This window comes from Anser anser (assembly GCF_964211835.1).
Source record: "Anser anser genome assembly, chromosome: Z".
Classification (NCBI taxonomy): Eukaryota; Metazoa; Chordata; class Aves; order Anseriformes; family Anatidae; genus Anser; species Anser anser.
This window is the reverse complement of record NC_139723.1, coordinates 85,631,165-85,656,811: the sequence shown is the minus strand read 5'-3', so window position 1 is coordinate 85,656,811 and position 25,647 is coordinate 85,631,165. Positions and strand designations below refer to the sequence as shown.

At 55.0% G+C, this 25,647-nt stretch overlaps 1 protein-coding gene across 12 annotated transcripts in view; it reads right to left on the bottom strand.

Moving 5' to 3' along the window:
- Positions 1-9,478: 9,478 nt before the first annotated feature.
- The window catches only part of LOC310889060 (CBP80/20-dependent translation initiation factor-like), a 138,963-nt gene continuing 122,794 nt past the window's right edge, over positions 9,479-25,647 (bottom strand). For all 12 annotated transcript variants that reach the window (XM_083816044.1, XM_083816050.1, XM_083816041.1 and 9 more), the window contains 2 exons: positions 14,790-14,843; positions 9,479-13,345 (listed from right to left, as the gene is read on the bottom strand). In XM_083816044.1, the coding sequence (XP_083672170.1) occupies positions 13,130-13,345; positions 14,790-14,843 (270 nt within the window). In that variant the 3' untranslated portion in view covers positions 9,479-13,129. The remainder of the gene's footprint in view (positions 13,346-14,789; positions 14,844-25,647) is intronic.

Here is a 25,647-nt window from a genome sequence, read left to right as displayed (position 1 = left end):
CTGTGTGATGGGGCAGGGGGAAGGCTGGGGGACCTCATGTGCAGAGAAGAAAGTCTCACTGCCTTGTCCTTCCACCGCCACCTCCCTCCCGAAGCAACACTTTCCTGCCCCTCTGTGTTTTTGCCGTGGCCAACACCAACCTGAGTGCCCCGACCGAGCCACGGGCTGGCTGTCGGCCCCTCTGCCTCCACAGCAGCTGGGGTGGCTTCCCTCCACCAGCAGAAGTCATTTATTTTAGAGGCTCGCGACCACTTCTTCCCAGTCTATGTACACAGCTCTGTGCTGGAGACGAAGGCTGCCCATTTTCCCGGAGGATAACGCACCGCGGGAAGGATGCCTTCCCAAGGCACCTGAGTGCCCCACTGCTGCTGCTTGGTGAGACCGCCACGCCAGGAGACTCAAAGAGGGCACGGCACCCTCGGCTCCACGCGGCGGGGAGGCGAAATGCCCTTCCAGTTCAGGCATGCCTCCGAGTTCGCTGAAAACCACTTCTTATTAATCTGTGATAGAAACCGTAATTATGTCATCGCTCCGAACAACCCCATCGACAAGCCCAGGCACGGGGAGTGCCTGAGCAGACGAGGCCGGCGCGCTGCGTGCCGTGCACAGCCCGGCCTGGCCCTTCCCTCCTGCTCCTGTGGTCGGTGTTATTTGGGCTGCAGGAACCCACTCTGGTCCCTGCTGCCCTTTCTGATGAGGCCAAACGTCCGCCAGGGTGCTGGGGTGTGCAGCTGCTGGAGGGAGGCTGATGGGGTCCCGTGGCACCAAGCACGGTGCGCGGCCACTGTCCCCGCACCGCTGCTGCCGGCGGCCCGGTGGCCCGGCGGCCATCCTTGCTCTCTCCCCCCTGCCCTCGCCAGGTTCAGCTTGCTCCATTCCGTGCCTGAATTGCAAAAAAGGAACTCGTATCCCTTTGCATGTTCAAGTCTCAGCTGCTTCTGCAAGGTGCTTAATGCAGACAGCAGACCCTGGGAGCACCTGGTGTGTCTGCAGGGGACGTCTGGGTCCCAAAAGGACTGGGGTTTCTGATACTGCTGGCGCCCCACCTCCCTAAACACCACCTCATGTGGCCCTACACCATGCACAGCCCCAGGGGCTGGTGCAGGACCCACAGCATGCGTGGGGCATCTCCCACCACGGGATGCTGGGGTCCTTCCTCCACCCCCGACCTGACGATCTCCCAGAACATGTTCCTGCCCTGAGCTCTTCTTTCCTCAGGAGCTTCCACTCCTTCAGGTGCCCTCTTCCCCCCGGGGAAGCCAAACCCTCTCCCCTAGCCCCTGCTCCGTGAAATGTGGGATGCTGGTTTCAGCTTTCATTGTTCTCAGATGTTTTTGGACCTTATTAAATAACATTGCAAATGCTGATGTTAATTAAAATTCCTCCAAACCGCTCCCTGCTCACCCTCGTCTCGTAGCCCCTCCTTAAAACCTCATTCATTTTTGAGACCTTCCCAAGCTGAGGCTCTCCAGACCCAGCTTTGTTTGTGGGGTTTCTCCGTGCCACGCGCCTCCTCCGTAAAGAGCTCCGAAACGCGAAGAGCTCTCTGCACACCAAGGCTTCTTCTTCCTCACCATCTCGCTATCATCCTGTCTGTCCTTGGAGCGCAAGCCTGAGGAACATGAAAAGGATTTAGACAGGATTTATCTCACTTATACTGGTCTTTATCTGTGGCAGGAATGTCAGAGCCCGTGCTATCGGTGGGCATAGAGCAGCTCACAAAAACAATTCTTCGTCCTCCGTGCCCAGGGTTGTTCCTGTGCACGTCTCTTTGACAGACATTTGAGGAACTCGGCTCCCATCTGTTCTGCACGGACGTCAAATAGCTGGAATAATGTCTGTAAAATCCCCGTCTTTTTTTAGTTAGTAATCTCTATCTCGTGTTTTTGCCCGCTGCATGTGCGGCATCTGTGTCCTTCGGAGATCTGTTAGCCTTGCTGCCGGAGCAGAACGCTGCCCTGCAGGATGATGGGCATGCAGACAAGGAAGAAAAATGTCCTCAAAATCAAAATTCAACCCGATGAAGGAAGAAAAATGAACCAATACTAGAAAATGGGATTGGAAGAGAGCACCAAAAATCATAAAGTCCACCCCTAAACCGAAGGGCAATTCAGCTGTCTTTAAACCCCCTGGTGACAGGCATTTTTCCAACCTCTTCTTGAAAATCTCATGTGAAACTATTTTTTTTCAGACAATTTTTCCAAGCCTTAATTATCCCCTCCACTGGCAAGTTGCCCTCTGTCACCCAGGCTGCATCTTCCTTCCTGCAGCCGAAGCCTCTGACTTCTTGGTCCTTCCTTTGTGATTATGAAGGGTTTATTTCCTTTCTCTTGGTGGCTACATTTTAGGATTTACTGTGTTCCCTCTCTGTTTTTTTTTTCTTCTCTAGACTAAACAACCCCAGGTCCTTCAAACTCTGGGATATCTTTTAATTTTCTGAGCACTTTACAAATTGTCTTCCAGACTTCCTCTATTACTAGTTCACCACCTTTATTACTAAATCATTATCTGTCATTTATTACATATTACTTACGGGGGTCAGTGTTATTCAATACATCTTAAATTCCTATTATTATTGCAGAACTACTGCTACAGAACGTAGCAGCTGTTGCCCAGCTATCCGCCCGCTCTGTATGGCTTTGCAGAGGTAGGGGTGGTTGTGCTAAGGGCAAACAGCCACAGGACCGTGGGGAGCCCTGGGATCTTTGTGGCAGAGCAGCAAGTCGCTGTGCGCGCACTGCATGCCTGATAAAAACGTTTTGAGGGCAAAAAGGGATTTTGAAACTTGTTTGTTTGTTTGTTTCCTGCTTGAAAGGTGCGTCTGCAGTGGAGATGTCTGCCTGGGTTTCCGTCAGAGCTCCATTTCCTCCCCTGTGGATTTTACTTCGGGCCATTTGATACGCACTGAAGTACAGCTATCCACATCTTCACCAGCATTTTTGGTGGCATCCGCTCCACCTACGTCGGTGACCCCAAACCCAGCTGTTTCCAGCCCACTGCCATATCCCCTGCCCACCACTAAGGCCAGGGCGTGCTGCTTGCCACTGCCCCATGAAATCACCTTTGGCACAAACCTTTGGCAGCTCTGCAGTCCCGTTTCCAGACCAGCCGCTGCTCTGGGACCCTGTTCTGCACCCAGCTCTGCTCGCAGCACAGGCAGGATCTGGGTGCGGGGGCCCCTCAGCCACCAAAAACCAAGCAAATAAATGCAGGATTTCCCTGGCAGAGGGGAAAGGGGGGGATCTGGGTGAGCAGGCAGGCAGTGGGATGCGGGCAGGAATTCCCTGTGGGATGCAGGTGGCTGTGCCGACCCCACAACACAATCCCCCCTCCACATCTGCACGGGGGCTTCTGGCCCTGCCGGGGGGGCAGCCACCGTCTTATCTCCTTCCTCCACCTTATCTGCTTCCAGGAGGAATCAGGGTGGGATTGCATGTCTCAGGAGCGGGGCTGGGCGGCTCGAAATGGAGCAGGGGCTCCCTGGGGGCTCCCAGCCTGCCCACAAAGCCGCCCGGGAAGCAGCTCCGCGATCCCACCCGGCACCTCGCAGGCGAAACAAAGCAGCGAGGGACACGAGGACCTGGGATGACCCCGCCGGGCAATGCCTGCAAGCTGCAGCTCCTGGGAGGGGGAGCAGCATGAGAAAATGGGTCAGGGCTGGAAAAGGGAGCGAGGGACCCGTCCCACGCCACCCCGAGGCTGCAGGGCGAGGTGGCCGCCCGTGGGTGGGCGATGCAGGCACGGGGCGTCGAGGCACACGGGGTGGGCTCTGCGGGGGCAAACCCGACACCAGCCACCCTCGCCCCGCGCACCAGCGGTCCCACACCGCAGCGTTGCGAATCGCTCCCCCGGTGAGCCCCGGGGCTGACGTGGGGCTGGGGTTTGTCACGCAGAGGGTGGCAGCAGGGGACGGAGGCCACCGGCTGTCCTCCGGGGACCCCGGCCGAGCGCCCTGCGGCGGTGCCCGGCCGTCTGGGCTCCCTTCCAGCCGCGTCATGGGACTCCCAGCAAATCCCCCGGGGCAATCCGATCCGCGGGGCGCCGGCACCTATCGCCCTGGCACCGCGGGTTTTCCACGGTTCGAGGAGCCAAAGTTCATTGATAACGGGGGCCGGCACCTGGGGCGCGCCGTGGGGTTGTGCCACCAGCCCTCGCGGGACGGCACGGGGCGGCCGGAGAGGTGGGGCAGAGACACGGCGCTGGGGGCATGAGGGCACCCTGCATCCCCTGCATAAAATACTGAGTCCTGCCGCCGCAATGGGTCAGGAAGAAGAAATAACCCTCATGACACATCCTATGGAAATGAAAGAGGTTATACGGCTGCTCGTGGATGCTAGCAGTTTTTGTTTCACGCAGCAGTCAGACTTGATGATGAAACTCTGTCTGAAGCCTCACGGAGACAAATTACACGTTTCCCAGTAGTCCTTGAATGGCTATCAAATGTGTCATAGTTAGGAGCCGGCCTAGAGGGACTTTTTCTCCAGTAGCTCCCGTTCCAGGAAATGAGTCTGCCCCGTGCATTCCCTAAATTTGTCAGTGATCTTGGAGGCATCTTTGTTAAAATTAGAGCGCTTTGCTAAGGTTTCTAACAACTCTTGAGTAAGCGAGGAGGCGAAGCAGCCAGGCGGTGAAGCCTCACGTCCGGTCCCAGAAGAGAAGACCGGCTGGGTGGGAAGTGCCGGGAGCAATCCCATTGCACCGGGGGCAATGCCTCGCTGGCCAGCCCTCCGACGGGGCTGGCAGGGAAACCCCCACCCGCAGCACGAGGTATTCGAGCACTGCGCGGTGTGCTATCCACCATAAAAACCACCAAAACCTCTCCGCTTTTCCCCTTTGCCCTCCCTGGGCTGGGCCAGATGCAGGCTGAGCTTGGGGCGGGATGGGGAAGGGCTGGGAAGCCCCAGAGCAGATGTCCAACGCGAAATAAATGTGTGTTCGAGCCACCACATCACCATCCCAGGCTGGCCTGGAGATGGCTTCACGGATGTGGCACATCAGCGCTCATTGTATTAGGTTTGCTTTCAAATTTGAAGGCACAGGGAGGTGGGCTGCTTGTCTTTCGTGCGTTGAAAGAGAGAAGGGGGCCAGGGAGATGCGTGGCTGAGGTGCTGCAGGGCTGCTCTCTCCGGGGCTCTGAGGTCTGGTCGAGTGCCACTGGATGGAAACGCTGCGAGGAGAGCTTCTCCCATGACCCTCCAGCATTTCCCTGCGGATGAGGCTGCCAACGCCAGCAAACTCACAGAAAGAAGTTAAAAAAATCCAGTGCCCCCCCCCCCCGCCCTCCACCCTTGCCTCTCTCCCCATGAACTCCTTTGACCTTGGAAAAACCAAAGCAAAACAGGGCCGGGTTCAGACTCAGTTCACGTTGTAGATAAAGTTCAGCCTACTTCTAATTCTGTCCCGGCGGTTCCCACCAGAAAGCAGGCTCCGGCGCGGCGCCGTGCGGGACAGAGAGTCCTGGGGCTGGCTCCCCTCCGCCAGCACCCCCTGTCCCCAAAACCCCACCACCAGACGGGGCGCCCAGAGGGGACAGCGAGCATCCCGGCCACCCACGGGAGCATCTCCTTCGTGTGGGGCTGATTGTCCCCCGCTGTGTCCAGCAGGGCCACCCTGGGCTGTGCCAGGTCTCCAGGAGACACCTCGGTCAGATGTGCCCTCACCCAGCCTCCCTGTTTTTATTTTTATTTATTTTTTTTTCTTTGCTCCATTTGGTCCAGCACCGTGGGGACAAATAGGTGGAGAGGAGGGGACGCAAACCCAGCACGCCCCAGGCAAGGTGTTTGCACCAGCAGCAAGCATTAAAATGGGAGAAAGCTCTTGTGCAGGGTGCTAGATCGGAAATATGGGGACCAGGGATGGTTGCTTGTCCCCCCAAAAGAGCATGGGTGAAAAGAGACTGGCACAGGGCAGCTCGTGGTCCCCGAGATGTCCTTGGCTGGCGAAAGGGACAGCAGGAGCTGTGGTGGCCAAAGGTGCCAGCACGGAGCTGGGAGGGGACAGGCTCGTGCTGTTTGGAAACACGGGGCAGAGCAAATACAGATTTAAGTTACAGGACAGGGAGCAAACGGGGAATAAACGGGTAAATGGGGCTGAAAAGTCAAACCTAAGGGTTATTTAGGATTAGCCCCTGCGAGACCCGTAAGCCCTGGCAGCACCGCTTGTAAAGGTGCTCACAGGAGCAGCAGCAGGGCAGTTTTGGATAAGGAACATGCAGAATAAACATACATTTGGATAAAGGACATGCAGTGTGTCTGTGCTGTGACTACAGAAACAGCAGCCATGAGGCAACCTCCACATGCTACGCAGCCACTCTCCCAAATGCTTTTCCCTGTCTCCCCAAAAATAAGACTGCATTGATCTCAGGAAACTGTCCCAAAACCTGATTTTCCGATGGTACCAAGCATGCCGCGTGCTTGTGCTCCACAAGAACTGCAGCCCAGGCCTGCGAGCCAGGGTTTGATTTCTTGCAGTCGCTGTAAAACACAGCCCTGGGGACAGAAGTTACCTTAGCTGTAAAACAATACGCGAGCTGTGTTTCACAACCTTTGCTGCCTTTCTCTCCCCAGAGCAATATTTTAGAGCATTTGCCCTCAAACCAGTTTTTCACAACGCAACACGTGTAATTACCAGCAGACAGGTTTTTGTAACCCATCTCCCGACACACCTTTAATCCTCCCTGCCCCCCGCCCCCTCCTCCTCCAACCTCTGCTTTCCCGAAATGGGGCTCTCGCAGGCTCCCTTTTTGAGCCCAAAATCTACAAATCTCAAAAAAGCGATTTCAGAAGTGCAGTCTGAGCTGGCGGGGAGCACTTCTCGCTAATTTTGGGTAACCGCCGGGACGTGCAGGGCATGGACGGGCAGCAGGAGATCTCCCCTCCTGCGGGGGAGGATTCGGGGGCTGTTATCCAGGCAAGGGTAGGGAGTGCTGGTCGGGATCAGGCCGTGCTCCCGGCGCCCCTTTCACGGAGCAGAAACGTTTCCCGGGAACGCTCGATGGGAAGTTATTGAAAAGGTCTGTGCTAATAAAGCGAAAACACTTTGTTTAAATGTTATTGCTACAGCAACACAACATGCATTGAAACGCGGCGCTTTGTTTGGTGAAAAACTCGGACGATTTAGGACAGAACGGAATTTGGAAATCTCGGCATTTCTCTTGAGAGGGACTGTGCATTTTTTCCCCATGAGCGCTGTGGCATGGCTGTAAGCGGTGCTAAGGAGCGAGCCGGTGCTCACCCGGCGCTCTGCGAGGCACCAGCTCAGCACGCAACCCGCCGAGACCCTGCCCCCGTGCTCACGCTCGGCTGCGAGGACAACCATCTCCAAAAACGTTTAAATCATTAAATCACATCCTTGGGATGGGATATTATTTTTTTTTAATTATTATTATTATTATTTTTTTTCAGAAGTTAAGCTCTAGGCATTAATTCAGAAAAGTCCTGTGTGCTGGGATAGACACGAAGCCTGGCTCAATAGTCACCTTTAGGTAGCCACACAAGGCTTTGTAACTGGTGAGCAACAGTGTAGGGTCCAAAAGGAAGAGGCCATACAGCCTGGTGGTGTGTGTTATTGTTGTGCAGGGGCCATGCAGCCTTGCGGTGTGTGTTACTGTTGCACCCTTCTTCTTTTCGTTGCACCTTTAGAGCACGGTCCTTCATATATGGCAAAAACACTCCTTGTGCCCAAATTGCCGAAAACCATCAGAAAGCCGCCCCAAACTGCCCCCCCCCCCCGATCAGGGTGCCTTTTGCAAGGCTCTAAGTGCCTGCGCCCCAGGCGAGGTTGCACACCCACGCAGGTGGGTGCGTCGGGACGCCCCGGCACCACGCGCATGGGGAGCCACACGTGCAGACGTGGTGCCTGCGCCGGCCCCAAAGCCCTCAACAAAACCCTATTTTCTGCAGGCTTTAAGACAAGGCCGGCGTGGCCGAGCTCAGCAGGTTTGAGCCCAGCCGCAGCGGGGATGCTGCTGCGGTCCCCACCAGCTCCCAAGGCTCCACGCACCCCAATTCCGACGCAAAAAATGCCGGTCACAGCTCCGTCTCTGTCACCGAAGCTGAAGCAAGCTGCTAACAAACACAGCCCCGGAGAAGGGTTTAATTACAAAGGCAGCGACCGCGGCCGTCCCACCCTGCCGGCTAATGGCCTGTTTTTACTTTTGCCAAAGCAATAATCATTTAAGCTACATTTCGGCTCACAAACATGGCAGCAGCGCCATTATGTTAAGTGTGAACTCGCTTTGTCACTTAGACGGGATTTGTCTTTGTTATCCATTTTGCCCCTAGCACGAGCATTTAAAAACTCCAGTCATTACTCAGTGTTAGAAGTAGAGCTGCTGGAAGAGGAAAACATCCCTGTTATTTTGCAGGTTTGCCATGCTTCAGGAAAGCAAAGCAAACTTGCTGTGATTCATGGGGTTTCTTTATTTGCTGCTGCCTGGGTTTTTGGCAGCCGCGAGGAATTCGCAGAAATATTCCTGCGTCTCGAAAGCTTCAGGCCCGCAGCAATGACCGCCAGTCTGCTCCCAAGCCTCCTGTTTGCTGCATGCTGTTGTCTCACCGAAGACACCCTGGCGGCCCAGGGCCTGGCCCTGCTTTTGGCTCAGCCGCCCTGAGCTGAAGCTGGTCAGGATGCCGCAGTGAGCACAGACCTGGTCATTGCTTCCCCCTGCACCACCCTCAGAAAAACCCAACGCAGACCAGTCTGCAGAAGGGCCGAGCAGGCTTTGCATCACCTTCCCCATGAGGACACTCAACTCAATATCACTTTACACCTGTGGATGGGAAAACAACAGCAAAAACGATTTTTTTTTTTTGCTAGCTGTGCTCCTGACGAGGGACCGCGCTGCTGCAGACGTGCCGGTACAGGAGACGAGCCCCGGCCAGCGGCGGGACCCACCTCCTCCCACCCGCTCCTCTATTTATTCTGCAGCCCGGCCGCGCTGCAGCGAGCTGCGAGCACACACGCACGGTCACGTAGGGCCTTTTGCAAGAGACAGCAGGCTTCTCCAGGAGCAGTAACTGGAGCACCTGCAATTTTCTGGCCGTAGCCCGGGAGCCCGATGACACAAACCGCTCACCTCGAGTGACCTGCGGCTTCCTGGGCGAACACACGCATTTCAATTAGCTGAAAACCTTCTCTAATTGACTCCGGCTAGGCTGAGACGGGTTTTCCAGGGGAGACTGCTTAGAAAAACCACAGGTTTATTTTTTTTATTTTTTTTTCTTAGCAGGTTGCATCGAGTAAAAGACGGAGTGGTCTGCTCCGAGCCGTGATGCACCGTGGGGTCAGCCCCATCCCTGGTGCTGAGCGGTGCTGAGTCACCAAACGGAGCTGCAAGATCAGACCCAGGGGCTCCGTTTCGAAGCAGACACCACAAATGTTTTTTTTTCTCCCTCCATCCTTTGTTCCAAGCTAAGCAACAGTCCCCCCAGACCACCAAAACTGACTGCACGTACCGACAAAGAGATGGGGAAACGTCAAGCTTTAAACATTTATTACTCAGATGATGCGTTTTATAGCATACAGTGGGTTTGGATGTTCTATAAACAAGACTGAATTGCCACAAAGAGTTATTAGCTCCCTTGTTTTAACAGTCTCTGAAATGCTGAAAACGATGAGTTTTTGTTTTCTCTAGTATGAAGATCTAGTCTTTATTGTCCCCAAAACCTTTCTCCTTTTTTTTTTTTTAAGCACTTCGTTTAACAAACATGATTAAATTAAAAACGTTGCTTTTTCAAATGCAAATAAATACATTAAAAATGAATTGCTAGCATTAAATCCACGTTCTGCAGGACACCATAGCCCCGTTGGCCATCAACAGGACTTTGCAACCCTTAGAGTCGTTTCTCCTGAAAAATACTGCAAGTATCACCGGGACTGGCTAACAGCTAACACCAAGAAGAGCAAAATTTGTGTAAAGCCATAAAATACCCAGCGGGGAAATAAAAATCGTATTTCAGATTTTGAGAGACTTCCAAGTGAGGGATGTTATAAAAATAAGCAGGAAAATAAATCATAAGTTATTCTGACAAGTTTTCCTTCAAAGCCATCAATCATGCCAAGAATAGATACTAATTAATCTCCTTCGGGGGAAGAGGGGAACCAGGCAAATCGCTTACTTTGCCTTTTTTCCCCCATTCTCATTTCACCTCCGTACAAAGGAGACTTCTCCATACAGGAGGGGGGTCAAATCCCTCATGGGGAAACCAAGCAGGCCGCTTGTGGGCAGCCAAAGCCTCCAGTTTGGCAATGATTTGGCTGGGAAGGAGGGGACCGGGTGCTGGGAGCTCCGTGGGGAGCAGAGCCGGCGGCTCCGGGCATCACCACGTCCTTACACCAGCCCCAGGTTTGGCCTGACACGGATTTGGCCAAAGGAGGGTGTTCTGTCCCCAAAACGCACTGCTGCCCCCACCCCTCCGCATTGCCTCGCCGGTGGCATCTTCCCTTCCAAATACCATGGGCTTCCCACCGAGGGACTGCAGGGATGCCAGCGGCAGCACGTAATTCTGGGGGAAAAAAATACTTTTTTGGTCAACATCTAGATTCTCACGCATCAACAGAGCGACTGACGTACCGAGTTACCAAGCGGTGAGTGGCTGGATGAACGGACCCTAACGGCGGAGACAGACGACAGACATTAAAAAAGACAGATTTCACAGGAAAGCTATTCCACAGGAGAAATCCCAGCGATGGAGGGCAAAGCCACGGGCCGAAGCTCCTCCGGGCTTTTCTGTTTTTCTTTTTCTTTTTATTTTTCTTCTTTTGCTGCGTTCAGAGAACGGACCCCAAGGGATGCGGAGCGGGATGCGGGGAGGCTCTTCTGGTATTCAAAAAAAAAAAACCCAGCAAAGCTTTTCCTCCGTTCTTCTCCACAAAGCCTGACAGAGCAGCAGCACCTCCCTAGCCCCCGCTACCTCATTAATGCTTCCGACCGGCGGGGCCTAATTTACACCGATCGACCGCGTGCAGCTCGCACGTCGGAGGCTGTCACGACACTAAAGGCCCCTTGACAAATTGTCCTCACCACGGGTAATTTCACTCCGTTTGCTCAATTTAAGCCCTCGCTCCCCCTCTGCTCCCCACTGCTCTGCTCCTGAGGCTGCTCCGGGGCTGCTGGCGGCGACTTTCCGGGCTCACACCGACATTCACGCCTCCACTCCCTGTGGGGCTGGGAAGGCCAAGAGCAAGGGCACGGCCCTGCTGTCCGACACCGACGGGCCTGATGCAGTCCAGCTTCATGCTTACACCTCCCGGCCTCTCCGCTCTTCTGTGGCAGTGCTAACGTGGCTGCCGGGCCTACATCCCCAGCCCAGGAATTGGCCTGTGCAGACATGGGCCGCTGAAGCTCCTCTTTCCAGCTCCTTTCCTCGTGCTCCACGAAATGTACCCACAGACAATCTCATGAAAAGTTCAAGTTGTGCCGAACCACACGGCCAGGACGCTCCGCTCCTGAACACATGCACGGGGGAGCCTCCTGCCCCTCGCACGCAGGCCGGCAGCTCCCTAAGGCACCCGAGATCGGGATGGCAGCGCGGGGTTGGGGCTTCCTCTGCTTCTCTCCCACCTCACCAAAATGAGCACTGTCAGGGATTTCGTGTGGACATCATCGGCAGAGAAGAGAACAAGGAAACACCGAGTCCTGACGCCTGCTGGTTGCCGCTCACTTGCCATCCATACTCAGGACACTTCCAGCTCCACTGGGCGAACGCCTCCCCAAATCCACCATCATCTCCCCATCTCCCCATCTCTCCCTTCTCCCCATCTCTCCCACCTCCCATCTCTCCCACCTCCCCAGCACCATCCCAGACACCCAGCCTCGCCCTGCTCCCTCCGAGCACGTCACCCTGCGCTCGGGGACACGGTACCACCTACACCAACCAGGGCACACAGCTGCCCCTGTACAATGCACACCTACAAATACTGGATAGGAAATGCAGCCAGTTAGAAGCCAGGCTCAAAACCTGTATTTTTGGCTTTTCATTGTTTTCCTCTTCTTTTTTCCCTCCTTTTTTGCCATGCACTTCTTGTCTTCTCTCCTCCGGTTTCCCAAGAAGAACATCAAGTCTTCATTTCTCCATTGCCCTGTACATTACTAGGCCCAACTACAATGGGCCTGGTTTTAAACGTATTATTACAACCATGACAGTAATTACAATAAAGCACTCTTTCAACGGAAACAAAAAGATTACAAAAAAATAAACGGGTTATAGTTTAGTGGATGGGGGATGCGGCGGCTTTACCAGCCAGAGCAAGCAGCCCCAGCATCCCGTGTTTCTTGGAGCTCCCAGCTCAGGGCACACATTTTTCGGTTAATCTGCGAGGTTACTGGCAAGACGACTGTGGCTATGTTACTTCTACAGTGGCTTTTGGGCTCCTTAAAAATCCTCCTCCTACTTCAGCATCTTCACGTAAACCATTAGTGAGCTCGCAGGAAGGCGTCACTTCCACGTCTCCGCGCTGATCGCAATTGTCCGTTCACAATAAAATAAAATAAAATAAAATAAAATAGAATAAAATACAAATGACCAAGAAAAACAAAACCCAGTGCAAATAAGAAAGCCATCCTGCTCGCCGGTTGGCGTCCGAAGGGGCGGCGAGTAGACGGAGGGGAGGTGGGGGAGCAGAAAGTCGAAGACAAGAGGGGGGGGGGGGGAAATAACGAAAGCTCCGCTTGACAAAAGCCGTCAATTATGAGCGTCTGGTGTAGTGTGTGTCGCGCTTTGTCCTCCCGGGACATCTGCTGCGTGCTGTCTCCTGCCAGTTGGCCAGGGCAAGCCAGGAGGACGGTGTGAAAACAATACTAGCCCCCACTCGGGCTCGCTTTTCCAACTCGCTGTCTTCTTTCTAAAGCCAAACAATAACCCGGCGGGATGCACTGCTGCTGGAGCAATGATTTCATAAAAGAAACCCTAAAACAAAAACACGGCAGGGAAGAGGGGTGGCACTTGGCGACACAGCTGAAAAGAAACATGCTTCTCCCTCCCCACCCCACGAACGTATTCTCAAGCATGCTGGGGTTTGTCTGCTTAGGTATTTAAATCAGAAAGGCGCTCGCCGGGCCGCGAGAGCCGGATCCCGCTAAGGTGCATGTCTCCTTCTCGCCCCTTCCCACCCCTCCCTGCCCTGCCCCTCAGGCCGTCAGTTTTTGGATTGTCTTGTTGTAGTACTGCGTGATGGTGGGTGTCAGCGGGTTCCAGTTGTTGGCGTGCAGCTCGATGACCTCCAGCAGGAGGGACCGCGTCAGCATGGACTCGGAGGGGCACAGCATCTTGTCGCGGGCGATGGCCAGCAGCTCCGTCATCATCTCGGGCAGCTGCTCCTCCAGCAGCCGGCCGGTGCTCTGCAGCTGTCGGGACAGAGGGGTCACAGGCGGCACGTTAAAGCGCGAGCTGCCGCCACGGCTTGTGCTACCGTTGTGTTTTGAGGGGGGGGGGGGATCCTCCCGGGCAGCCAGGAGGGGAGGAAAGCTGCTCGGCACCGCCGAAAATGTGACGCTGGCAGGAGGGCAGCGGGACGCGAGCTGCAGGTGCTGCCGTGTCACAGCTTGCGGGCATGCACCGAGCCGACTCCAGCAGCAGCGAGGCAGTATTTACACAGTAGGGCTGTTTTCCAAAAATATGCAAAATGCAGCCTGCTCTTTTTTTTTTTTTTTTTCGCCCACATTCACACTCCCCCAGCTTTCCCCCAGCCGGGCGATGCTGTGATGCTGCTGTTGGTGAGCTCCCCGATGCTGCCCAGAGCCGCGCGCTACGGGTGAGGGTTTCGAAAGCGCTCGCGCCGGGCTGCCGTAGGAGTGAGTGGTTCGGCTCCCACTGACTTCAAAGGCGGCAGCACCGGGTGCTTTTGAAAAATCCCACCTAAAAATCAAGCTATTGTCAAAACAAAGTGCGCGCTGTGATGTGGTATCCCTGCCTTTTACCTGCTCCCTCATTTACGCGCTGATTCACAGCTGTCGGTGACTCCTAGTCATTAATCTGACTAAGCAGGGCTCTCCTGCATGCATAACAAATCCTGCCTGCCCTTTGCACAGCGCCTGGGTCTGCATTTCCACCCGTCGCACCTCTTTTCCGAGGATGGCCAAGTGCTTTCAAAGCAGAGTAAGCCCCAGAAAACCCCACCTCAGAGCAGAGAGCATGAGGTCTCCATCACGTGGAGGCTCGCGAGGCATCAGGGATTTAACGGAGAGTTCTCACAAGTCCTGACCTTAAAAATGCAAACTCTCCTCTTCAGCCGCCTGCCGCTTTGCTGAATTTCAACCATCCAGCTGCAATTTTGCAGCCTACTTCAACCTCTCTCTGCAAGGCAAGCATCAGTCCCCACGGGCCAATCACTTCCAAAAAGCGAAGCTAATGAAACTTTGCAATTCCACCCGTGCTATATTTGTACCAACGTTTCTCTGCAAAGCTTTCTGAGCACACCAAGCCTCTCTGCGGGAGCCACTGCCACTGCATGAGCAAAGGCAGCGTGATGGAGCCTTTGCCCCGATACAGGTGGTTTTGTGCTTAAAAATACCGCAGGGTGAGATCTGAAGGGATCTGGAAGAGATTCAGGGGGACCGGGATAATAGGAATTAGTTTTGTGGTGGGACCCCAGCGAGCAAATTTGGTTGCATCCATTCACAGGCATTGGAAGCACAGAGACAGAGCCTCCTCTCTTATCCCACGGTGCTGTCTTTTGTATTTGGGTGTAACGCAGCTAGGTGACATGGCTCTGGGTTTGGGCACATGCACAGCCAAGGACAGAAGGGGCAGAGCAACGAGGAGGGGCCGGTGGCATCAGAGCTTCCCTACCTCCATGGAGCAGCAAAGCACGGCATCCTCCTTCACGTCCTGAGATTGCAACAACTGCAAGAGAGAGGAGAGAGGGGGTGAGTGGAAATGCGTGACCTCCTCCTCCTCCCGCTGGACCTTTTAGATTAACAACTTTCGGGATACATTTCCATTAGTTTAACAATGCTTTTTTTTCACTCCCCCCCCGGCAGGCAATGAGAAAATGCACTCGTTCCATGTACGCGGCCAGGAAACACAGCCCTCAGATGACCGTACCCAGGCAGCAGAGCAGCCCTTTGGGAGGGCAGGGCAGTGCTGGGCTCCTGCCCAAGGGCTGCCCGCCCACGGCCAAGCCTCCCCGTCCCACTGGGACAGTCTCCCAACAGCCACGAAATCACCCGATGGCAGAGTGCTAACGTCCGGCGCGCTGTAATTAATACGGCTCCTTCCAGGCTGATTATATACGGTTGCAAGCACAATGGTTCCAGTGAAACTGTTGTGTCTCAGGTGTAAAATTTTCTTCTGGAGCAATGCTGCTTGCTGAGAGCATGGGATTTTCCCCGGTCCCTTCTCACTGTCTCATCCCCCCTGTCTGAGGTCTCAAAGCAGTGAAGGAGGATCTCCATCCACATTTTGGTGTATTATTGGCTATGTTTTTAGCTGCTTCCCCACTTCAGGAACCAACTCCAGGCCCTGCTCTGCTTTCTGTGAGCTTTGCATCGCAAAGACAAGCTCGTAGGCTCAAGCAGCTCTCAAGATAAAGCCCAAATGGTGCCGTAAGGTCTGACCATGATGGTGTGGGATGAGGGAAGATGCCTGTGCAGCTCCCAGTCCACCAGTTCCTTGCTGTGTTTCGACATCTTCCTGGGGCTGCTACCTCGCTCTCCCCTCTTGTTTCAGACCTGGTGCATGCGGTGAGGGGGCAGCGTCCACCTGGCAATGGCAAAGTGCAGGAGCTCAGCCCGACCCCACAAAACCAGGGGCCACGAGCAAAACCACACGTATTTTTGCATAACATGCTTCTTTGTTGTCATCTTTGCTTTATGACTTTGTCGTGCGCACGAAGACGCCGTTTCAGGCTTTCTGCTCAAACCACAGGAGATAAAGCATGGTTGTTTGGGTTGTTTTCCAAGCAGATAAAAGCTCGAATTCTCAGCCAGCCGACACAGGCAGCCGGGGCGTTGTGAACGACGCGCTATCGCAAGGCGGCCGATAAAATCACAGGTGCTGGCATGCACTGGATGCATGCACTAAACGTGCAGAAAAGGGAGAAAAATTGGGAAAACTGACTTCACTAGTGTCTGAAATTCGTCAGGGAAAGGCATACTTGGGAAAAGCGGCTGGACTAATTACAGCTGCCCATGCACAACACGGCTCAGTGTAACTGGATTTGTTCCGAAGTCACACTTCTTGGTTAACACCGCAGCTCTGCTGCTCAGCCTTAATCGTCTCTCCTGCCCACTCATTTTTTCCTCTTTCCTTTCCTTTACAAATAAACGCCAATTTGTTTACAGACCCACAACCGCTGGAAAAAGCTAGGAAAAAAGAGGTAATTCGAGGAATTAACATCGGTCTTAAAGTTTTGTCTTCACGCTCTTCTGCTTTCCGCAGACAGCAGTTTGTTTGCTTTGAAGCCGATGTTTACAGCATCTGCCTGAGCATGTGGTCCCGTCGGTTTTATCTCGCGTTAGCCAAAGGTCCAGCCAGGGCTTTGAATGCAGGCAGCAGTTCCCCCAAGTTTATCTTCCTGCTGAGTTGTTTGGAAAAAGTTAGTTAAGACCAAGCCGCATGCTCTGAGATAAGTTCTCACAAACAGTTCACAGATACTTCGCAAAAAAAACATGAGATTACTTTAAACCCAACAAAAAATATATATATTTCAACCAGGGACAAATATAAACAGGCAGTAGCCCAGGAACATGCTGCTGGGGTGTTTTAATGGAGACTGGCTTGTGAGCGTGGAAGGGAGCAGGGCTGCAAGTTAACATACACTCATCTCTCCTGATTTTGGTATTTGTCAGTGAAGAACATAGCATGAAAATTGAAGCAAGAAATGTGGAGTTAAAGAAAGCTAACAGGAAGAAGACTGAAGAAACTGATGCTCTCCTCCCATGGCTGCATGCAGACATACTCAGTTTGCAAACTGGGGGAAGATTTTCCAACTGCTGAGGCAATTAGGAAGGTCCCATTGTGGTCTGATTCCCCTCCTTCCTCTGCCACGTTCTCCTCGTGTGGCCCTGGTCTGCCCTGGTGGGATGTGGCCAGGAGAAGCTGCAGCTTCACTTGGGCTTTCCTTGCCCCAGCTTCCCAGCCCCGGAGCTGGGACACTCTTTGCCTGCTTCAAAAAGTGGTCGTGTGGGTGAATATGTCAAAGACTATCCAAGGTGCAGTGTTTTGGCTAGAAGGAATATTTGCCTTATCTACCCGTGGCCGAAAGGAGACGGCAGCCAGTGTCACTCCCCGTCCCGCCGGGATGTCCCTGGGACAGCCAGGTCACAGCGGCAGGGCTGTGCCAGGACGGGCACTCCTCAGCTACCGGGGACACCGCGGCCCTGCACTCCCCACTCCTGCATGCTCAAAACCCTACAGTCGTAATCTGATTTACATTTACTTAAAATATCTTAACGCAAACAGGCTATACCTATTAACTTAGCGCTCCCACATCGGAATTATTATTTATTTAAGTATTTATAGCTGCTCCTCCCTGCTGCGGAGATGTGCCCGTGCCCCCCCACGTCTCTCTCCAGCAGGTTCCCACATCTTTCACAGAATCACAGAATCATCCGGGTTGGAAGGGACCTCCAAGATCACCCAGTCCAACCTCTGACCTAACAAATCTTTGGCAATCTTTCGCCCCGGCTGCCCAGCACGGGCGAGGGAGGTGGGGAAGGAGCGCGAGGCAGAGGCAGCGCAGGTGAGGGCTGCTCACGCTGCTCGGCTCAGCCTGTGATCATCCCCCCGAGGCTCGGGCTGGCTGCGAGAAAACTTCCCTTTGCTCTCCAGCCGGTTCCCCGTATCGGGCGAGCGAAAGAAGCAGTTCCTGCTGGAAAGCAGACAAAGAGTCTGCTCGATTTCCTAAGAGCGGAGGCTGCATGCCAGAATCTGCCCGGCCGGTCATATAATACCCAGCCTCGGTTGCGAAAGGCTTCTCACTTTTGTTGCTGGTGCCGGACTAACAGCTTTGCAGACATCCCTGCGGAGGGAGGGCTCCCGCTCCCGAATTTCTGCATCCCGCTGGGCGATGGGTGCTAAATGTCTTCGTGAAAATAAACCCGAGGGGCTGTTCCCGGGACGGCGGGGGGTAGCAGGGGGATGGGGATGGCACGGGGGGCGCAGGGTGTTCTTCCCCCAGTTCCTTCCTCTGCTGCCCTCCCGAGGGAAATGAGTCTTTGCAAAGGGATGTCCCATGGGATGGGTACGCAACAGTGCTCGAGGGGGCAAAGAGGCCCCAAAACTGCAGCTGGGCTTCGCCACAGAGGCCTGGCTTGCTCCCTCCAAACAGCAATGGGCTCTCACGCAGTCAGTGCAGACCACCAGGAGCAAGCCACGCTCCCCAGTTACACATACCGCAGTTATTTGGGTTCGTTACCAACTTTCTCCAAAGACGGACAGGGCCGTGGAGAGGCTGAAGCACTTACGTGGCACTCCCACGCCACGAGCAGGACGGAGAACCTGCCCTGCGGTCCCCGCTTATCGCCAAATCACGCAGGCTGGATCGTGCTCTGCAGCTCTCCCCACCGGGAAGGGCAGTGGGAGCAGCCGAGCGCGCACACTGCCCCCCACAGCTGCAGCACCATGCCTCCTGCGAGGCACAGCACTAATTACGGGATGCGACAGCGCTTGCGCAACGGCACAGGCAACGCTTGCCGCAAACTGCCTCTTAGCGAGCAGTGTTTCGTGAGGACGCCGGTGTGAAAGCACCCAGAACTTTCCCACCTCCCGAAATATTCACCCAGAGCCACGGGACGGCTGGGACTTCTTGGAGAGAGGTGAGAAGGTGGAGGAGACATCTCCTGGGGAGCCGTGAGTGACTGCAGCACGGTGCAAACGTGTGCTCTGCTCGTAGCAGCTGCCGGGGGCTCACGGCACCGGTGGGATACGGGTCAAGGGCTGGCAGCCCCCTCCTGGAAGCCCCACGTCCTGCTAGATGGATCCTCCTGGCAGCAAAAGCCCCCCGCAAAGGAGGGGGCTGCACTTCCCAGGCTCTCCGCAGAAAGACATCAATAGCAATTTGCTGCTTTTCCAGGGGCCCCTTATCGACCTACTGTCGCAAGTCTTTAAGGAAGATGCCTGCGATAAGATCCATGTGCCTCCTCTGCTGCTTTGCATAGGGAGAGTCACGCAGCTCACGGAGCTGAAGGGGATTGTTACAGCTCCAGCTTTCTTATTGTCACTAGGCACGGGGTGGTGAAAACAGCCAAGACTGGGGAAAATGCAGAGTACAAACGAGGGTGTGGGGGATGAGTAATTACAAAACACTCTACCAGCAAGCCCAGTTACAGGATTTCTACAATCCGCTCCCATCAGAAGTATCAGTTCCCTGACCCCGGGCATCGGTGTCAGCTGGGCTGACCCGGCACCCACCAACAAACTCTGCCAGTGCCACTCTCTCAGTGGGGCACCGAGTGCCAGGCAGGGCATACCCTGAGCTAGGCAAGTCAGGTGAGGCAAGACCTTTCTCTAGCAAAAAAACCAGTGAGATCTTGGAAAGAGAAGACCTTTTGAAGGTCACTGTCACAAGCGGCATCTTCTCTGCTGAGCCATTTGATGCTGAGGTTGCCCAAACGTGAAATGTGTTTGGGGAACCTTTCCCTTACGGAGCTGATGAGGGGGATGCAGAAGGCACGCTGCCTTCTCGCCCAGCCCCACTGCACTCCATATCGACAGCAGAAGGTGAGGCTGAACATGACTTGAGAAAACAAGAACAGCCACCTTAAAAGCTCAGCCTGTGGCCTCTGGGCTTGTTTTGGTGAGGTCTGAACGAAGACAGGTAGCAGGTCCTGGGGCTCACCTCATCAGGCCAGGCTGTGTCCACCCTGCTGTAGCTCAAGCTCACCATGTCCACACCGTCCCTGGGGAGGGATAACAGGAGAACCCCAGCTCATGAGGCCCACCTCACCCAACTCTTTGCCATCTAGCTTTGAGCAGTCCACTGGAAATGATCCTTCTCTCCACATGGCCTTCTGCTCCTGCAGTGAAGGTTTCGAGCCCCCTGAAGATGCACGAGGTGCCACCAGCCCTTGCATCTCATCTAGAGGTCCCTCTTCCCAGCTCCCTGACAGGGGTGGCCGGGTCTCAGACCCTTAGAGAAGATGCTTATGGCAATTCACACTTGCTCTGTTAGGAAGAGGCCACCAGCACGGGGCACTGCTGGCCCCACGAGGAGCTATGGGCTGGAGCTGCTCCCGCTGGCATGGCTGCCATGTCCACGGGAGGCTTTTCCCTAATGTATTTGGGACAACCTGAAGGAATTGGCTTGGTGGCACCTACTTGTCTTACAGCGACGTGCTGCTTTTAGCCGAGGAGGAGACTTGTGTTCTCCTGTTACCCAACCAGAACTCCCTGGGAGGATGGTAAGCAGAGATTAGTTTGTTTATTGCATCAAGTAAACCAAAATGTTGGTTATCCTCCTTGTCGGGCTCCTGAGGAACTCAAACAAGAGATACTTAACAGCAAATTGAATTAAGGCCAGAGGAACAAAACCCTGTACCCAGCCGTGGGAAACTCCTCCTACTCCTTTCCACTGCAGACAAGGGAAACCATGAAACACGACTCTCGCTCCCCGGATCTGGAACAGCAGAAGGGATTCCTACGAAGATGGAAACCATTAAAAGGCAATTACTGGAGACAATGACGAAGAAAATCTGGTCACTCACCAAGCCAGCCAGGGCAGTCCGGTGGCTCCCATTAGGCACCCAGGCTGGAGGTGGGGGCCCTCACCCGCAGGACCACCGGGGCTGCCCGAGCGGGACCCCGAGGTGCGCACGGACAGAGCCACCCAGTCTGCGCGCGCGGGACACCGAGCCACCCAGACGGCCGGCTTCATCCTGCCTGTCTGAAGACATAATAACCCTGGGAGCAGAGGATGTGATCTCATCCCAAGGGTCCGGGGGAACACAAAACATGGAAAGAAAAAGCGGCGAGACCATCGCGCTTGATTGCAAAGGGCTCCACCCTTGCCCGCCGGACGCTCTGCGCTTTCCTGGCTCTTCTGAGAGCGCATGGCGGCAGACGCAAATAGTTGTGTTTACATCCAGCTGGAAGGGCCTCGGGAGCTAACAATGCCGGGTACGGAGGGCGAAAGACAGAAACAAAGCCACGCGAGGAGGAGGGACCATCCGGTGAGATGGTATCTAGCCCCGTTTCTTCCCCGACGTAACTGCTTCCTCTGCCTTCTCCGCGGGTCCCCAAGAAATGAGGATGCTTCCACACCTCTCCTGCGGGGCGAGGGGACACTGGTGGTCCTGGCCATCCTTGGTGGCCTCAGCTCTGCCCTAAATGCAGCTCTGCATGCAAAGCTGCTCCAAACACGTGCAAGTCAGAGTAACTGTGATGGAAGGCCACACGGAGGAGAGCAAAGCCCAGGCTCCGTGTATGGGAGCACATTCTCTCCTTGGAAATTGTATCTCTGGCACGAGAGCCCTCCCCTATTTAAAATATGCCACTGCGGTTTTCATGCTCACCATCTAGGGCCAAACAAGTCCCGTAGCTTTCTAAGAAAACACGTTTCCGTGCTCAAAACACTAAGCCAAAAGGCTGGGCTCCACGGCATCACAAAGACCTTGTCAGTTTGGTGTCCCCGTCCCTTCCCTAGCAGCATCTGCCCTCGAGGTGAGATGTCTCGCAAGTGCCCACCTCAAACGTTCTGGCTTGTCCCTGGCCAAAGCGGGGGAGCACAAACTGGAAGAAATCGATTTTCATCATGGCTAAAAGGCGTTTGTCCCCATGGTCCGAGGGGACACCAGGGAGGACACTGCGTGGGGACAGGGTCAGGCGCGGTGTCTCCTCCTGGGGCTCAGCTCAACGACCGGCACAGCTTTTTAGGGGTAATGACTGAACATTGATTTCCTCCTTTCTCCCCGCCCCCAGTTCCTCCTCTATCAGGATTTATTTTGTTGTTATCTTCTCTGGTCAGGCCTCGTGGAGCCACCTGGGCAGCAGGGTGGCACAGGGTCAGGATCCGGCCTTCTCGGTGTACGATAAAGAGGCAAATCCTGTCTCGATCCCTGACTGGGAGCATAATCTCAAAATCCTAGCATCTTATTATACTGTCAAAGACCCTCTTTCGACTCAGAAGCCTGATGCTTTTTAAAAAGTGAGAGCGATTAAAATAATAAAAAAAATCCCTCCACGTTAAAAGATACAATTTTCTTTTCCAAACAGCACCACCCTCCAGCTCGTCTGGCTGCAGTCGGGAAGGTTTTTCCTCTCTCTTCCTCCGAAGGAGACAGTGAAAAGGCAGTGCCCTCTTGAAGTTCAGACGTTAATTACCGTGTTAGAATATTTTTCTAAATTACACAGTATGGCCCCAGGAGATAACAGGCACTGAGAGAAGGGAGGGGAGTGGATACCAGTCTGCATGCTGCACCGCAGACTCAGACGTGGGGGAAAGGCAATTAGACAGGGAGTATTTATCCTCCCTGCACCACCACCCCGAGGCTTTCAGTTAGCAGCGCGTACCAAGGCAGGGAAGCGATGGGACCGTGCCAGGATTTCAAACGATGCTGAAACGGGACCGTCTCTGCCAACCAGACTGGAGGCAGGAGACGCTCCTGCAGAGGAGCAACTGTCCTGCCCGCCGCCAGCCTGCCCGCTCTGCTCCCCGATGATTCACCGTGCCTGGACGCTGCCTCCAGCCCTCGGGGTGGGCCATAAGAATTGCCAGCGGGGCAGCTGGGTGCCCGCGGGCCCCCGATCAGCGGGGATGCTCGTGGTGGCACGAGCCGGGGTGCCCTCCCAGCCCCGGCGGCAATAAGCGCCCCGGGACGGGGGGACCTCCGTGTGCTGGTCCTGCAGCCGCAGCCTCCCGCACAAGTAGTTAGTTCTGCGGTTTAATTAGCCTGTGATGAGCTGCTTCCTGGGATCTGCTCTGAACCTGCCCCGACAGCCCCATCTGATGCACCCAAGGGTGCCGAGAGCGGGATGGTGCCGGAGCAGGGCTGTTCCCTGTCGCCCCTGCAAGTCCGCGGTTGGGAAGATGCAACGGGAGCAAGGCAGATCTTCACATATGGGGAATTATGGGCCCACCGGACCCACCTCAGGCCCTGGAAAAACCATGGAGAAAGTCATCTTCAAACTTATTTCTGGGCACGTGAGGGAGAAGAAGGAGACTGGCATGGATGCGCCTCATCAGCTTGCTCGCCTTCTGGATTTATGGATGAGGGACGAGCACGGATGTGTGTTGCCTCGATTTTATCAAGGCTTTTGGCTCTGCCTCCCACAGATTCCCATATCCGAGCTAGGACATCAGGGGTGGACAACCAGGTAAGTTAAAGACTGGCTGGACGGTTGGGCTCGGAGGGCTGCAGTCACTGGGTTAAATCCCAACTCCACCTGGAGGCCAGTAACGAGGAGTGCCACGGGGTTTATCCCGGCACCCGCCCCGTTTAGCATCCTTATCCGTGACGGAGGAGGTGAGCAGCGCGCTCCCGCCAGGCCTGCAGGTGACACCACGTCAGGGGGACCACTCGGCGTGCTTGAGGCCCTGCCACCCCCTGGGGCCTCAGCGGGCCGGAGCGAGGAGTCAACAGGAACCTCGAGGAGTCACCGAGGAAAAACGCCAAGTCCTGTGCAGGAAACGAGCACGGGGCAGGGGGAAGGGTCGGGATCGGGTTATTACGGGGTAGGAGGGAGGCAGAGCCCACAGACCCTTGTGGGACCCCAGCTGGCAAGGCGCCTTGAGGAAGCCCAGCACCACCACCGCCTGGCACCTCTCAGCTCGAGGCCCTGCAAGCCAGTTTTTCCACCTTCTCGCTCCGCTGCCATAGGCAACTGCTCGGGTTACCTGGATGTAAAGCCAGGTCTGTCTGCTGGATGGCGTCATAAAAACAAACAAATACATCCAAAGCAGCACTCGGCACCGAGCACCTCGGCTGGGAGCTGCTCCTGCTGGCAGAGGGCTGGCAGGAAGGTGGCAGCTCCCAGGCCCGGAGGCACCGCCTGGGTTGGCGTCCGAACAACATCCCATTGAGGATGGGATGGAGACGCGGGAGAAGCCAAACCTCCCCACAACACTCGTCCCTCCCTTCGTCCGTTTTGGGGGAGGAAGCGGGGAGGGCAGTGAGCTGGGCTGCCCACACCAACCCCACTGAGCACACGCAGTCGTGGGCAGTGGGGCGAAGGACCAGACCCGGTTAACAGCAGATGACAAATGGCATTACTTAATATCTCAACTCAAAGTTTACAGGGACGAATTTGGCGTGGCTTTGTGAATTAAGGCGAGGCCAGAGCTGGGAGACCACGGTGGGACATCCCTCTTGGTGAGGCCGCCAAGCATGGGAGTCAGGACGATTTCCTAAAAATGCTAAAAGCGTTTTCATCGAGGCAGACAATGGATTCAAGGCAGAATGTGGTCCTGGAGGACATCACCACTGCTCCTGCTCTAGGAGAGCCTGGGCAGCACAGCCTGGCCCCGGGGAGAGCCCTTCCCCGGGAACAATGCCCCCCTCCAGCTTGCTCCCAGTTCCCCCGGGCGCAGAGGGATGGATGGGAGGAAAGCTCTTTCTCTTATTTATGTTTAACCTCAGCGCCTTATTATTCTTTGCACAAGCTCCCCAGATTTGATGGCTGCAATATCCTCCGGTTCTCACCCAAAAAAGGGCTCTCCTTTCCACACTCCCCAGCCGCCTGCGATGCCAGCCTTTGGGCTGGGCTCGGGCGACCCATTCCCCTTCTCCATCTTTAACCCCACACACTGTCAATCCGAAGCACCACACAAGCTCACTGGGCTCTCTCAAACCATTTTAAACAATGGCTGCATCCTCTTCTTACTTTTCTTGGCAAACCACCTTTGCCTAAAATCCCAGTGTTGTCCCCGCTGTGAATACACCTTCCTCTCTGCCCGCACACCTCTTGCCCCCAGACCTCCCAGTGGTGAAAATGAAACACTTTTGGTTCCTGGGCGTTCAGCTCACGGGATGCCCTGTCCCCAGCTTGGACACGGTGTTAATAAGCTTTTACTGGGGGGGGAAAGGAAAGGAGCTGGTGAGAGGAAGCTTTGCAGGGGGAAGGGAAGAGGCATTCCTGCCGCAGTCGTCAGGCAACTTTCCCCTTCCTCTTGCTCACTCCCTTGCTGACCTTTGGCTCAGCCTGCCAAAGCTATAAAGGAAAAGGGAAAAAAAAAAGAGACAGAAAAACTAAAAAGCAAGAAGAGCTGAAAGGACAGGCAGAAGCAGAGATGTTATCTTGCCCCTGATAATGATTTATCGTTAAAGGATGGGTGGATGGAGGGAGGGAGAGCTAAGCGCAGCTGCAGCAGCACGGAGGGAGCCACCGAGGAGGAAGGAATCAGGGGCGAGGGGTTGAGACCGCACGTGGGCACACACGTGCTGATGAGCAGGAAGGGGAAAAGAACACAAAGAGCACTATTAAACCTCTCAAACCCATCCTGAAGCAATCGAGGGATGCCCACGGCTAGTGGCCAGTCCCAAAGTGGCCGAGCCACAAGGACCAGCCCAGCCCAACTTCATGAAACCCACCAAGGGACGTGTGTCCCAAGTGCCTGCTGAGCTCCAAGGACACCAGCTGCAGCGCTGATGTGCTGGTGCACCAGCATGGGAGAGCACCAACCCACGGCAAGGTGCCTGTCCCTGCTGCAGGACCTCACGGGTTGGCGTCAGGACAAGCGGGATTGTGCTGGCAGTTACCCCAGAGCACCTCT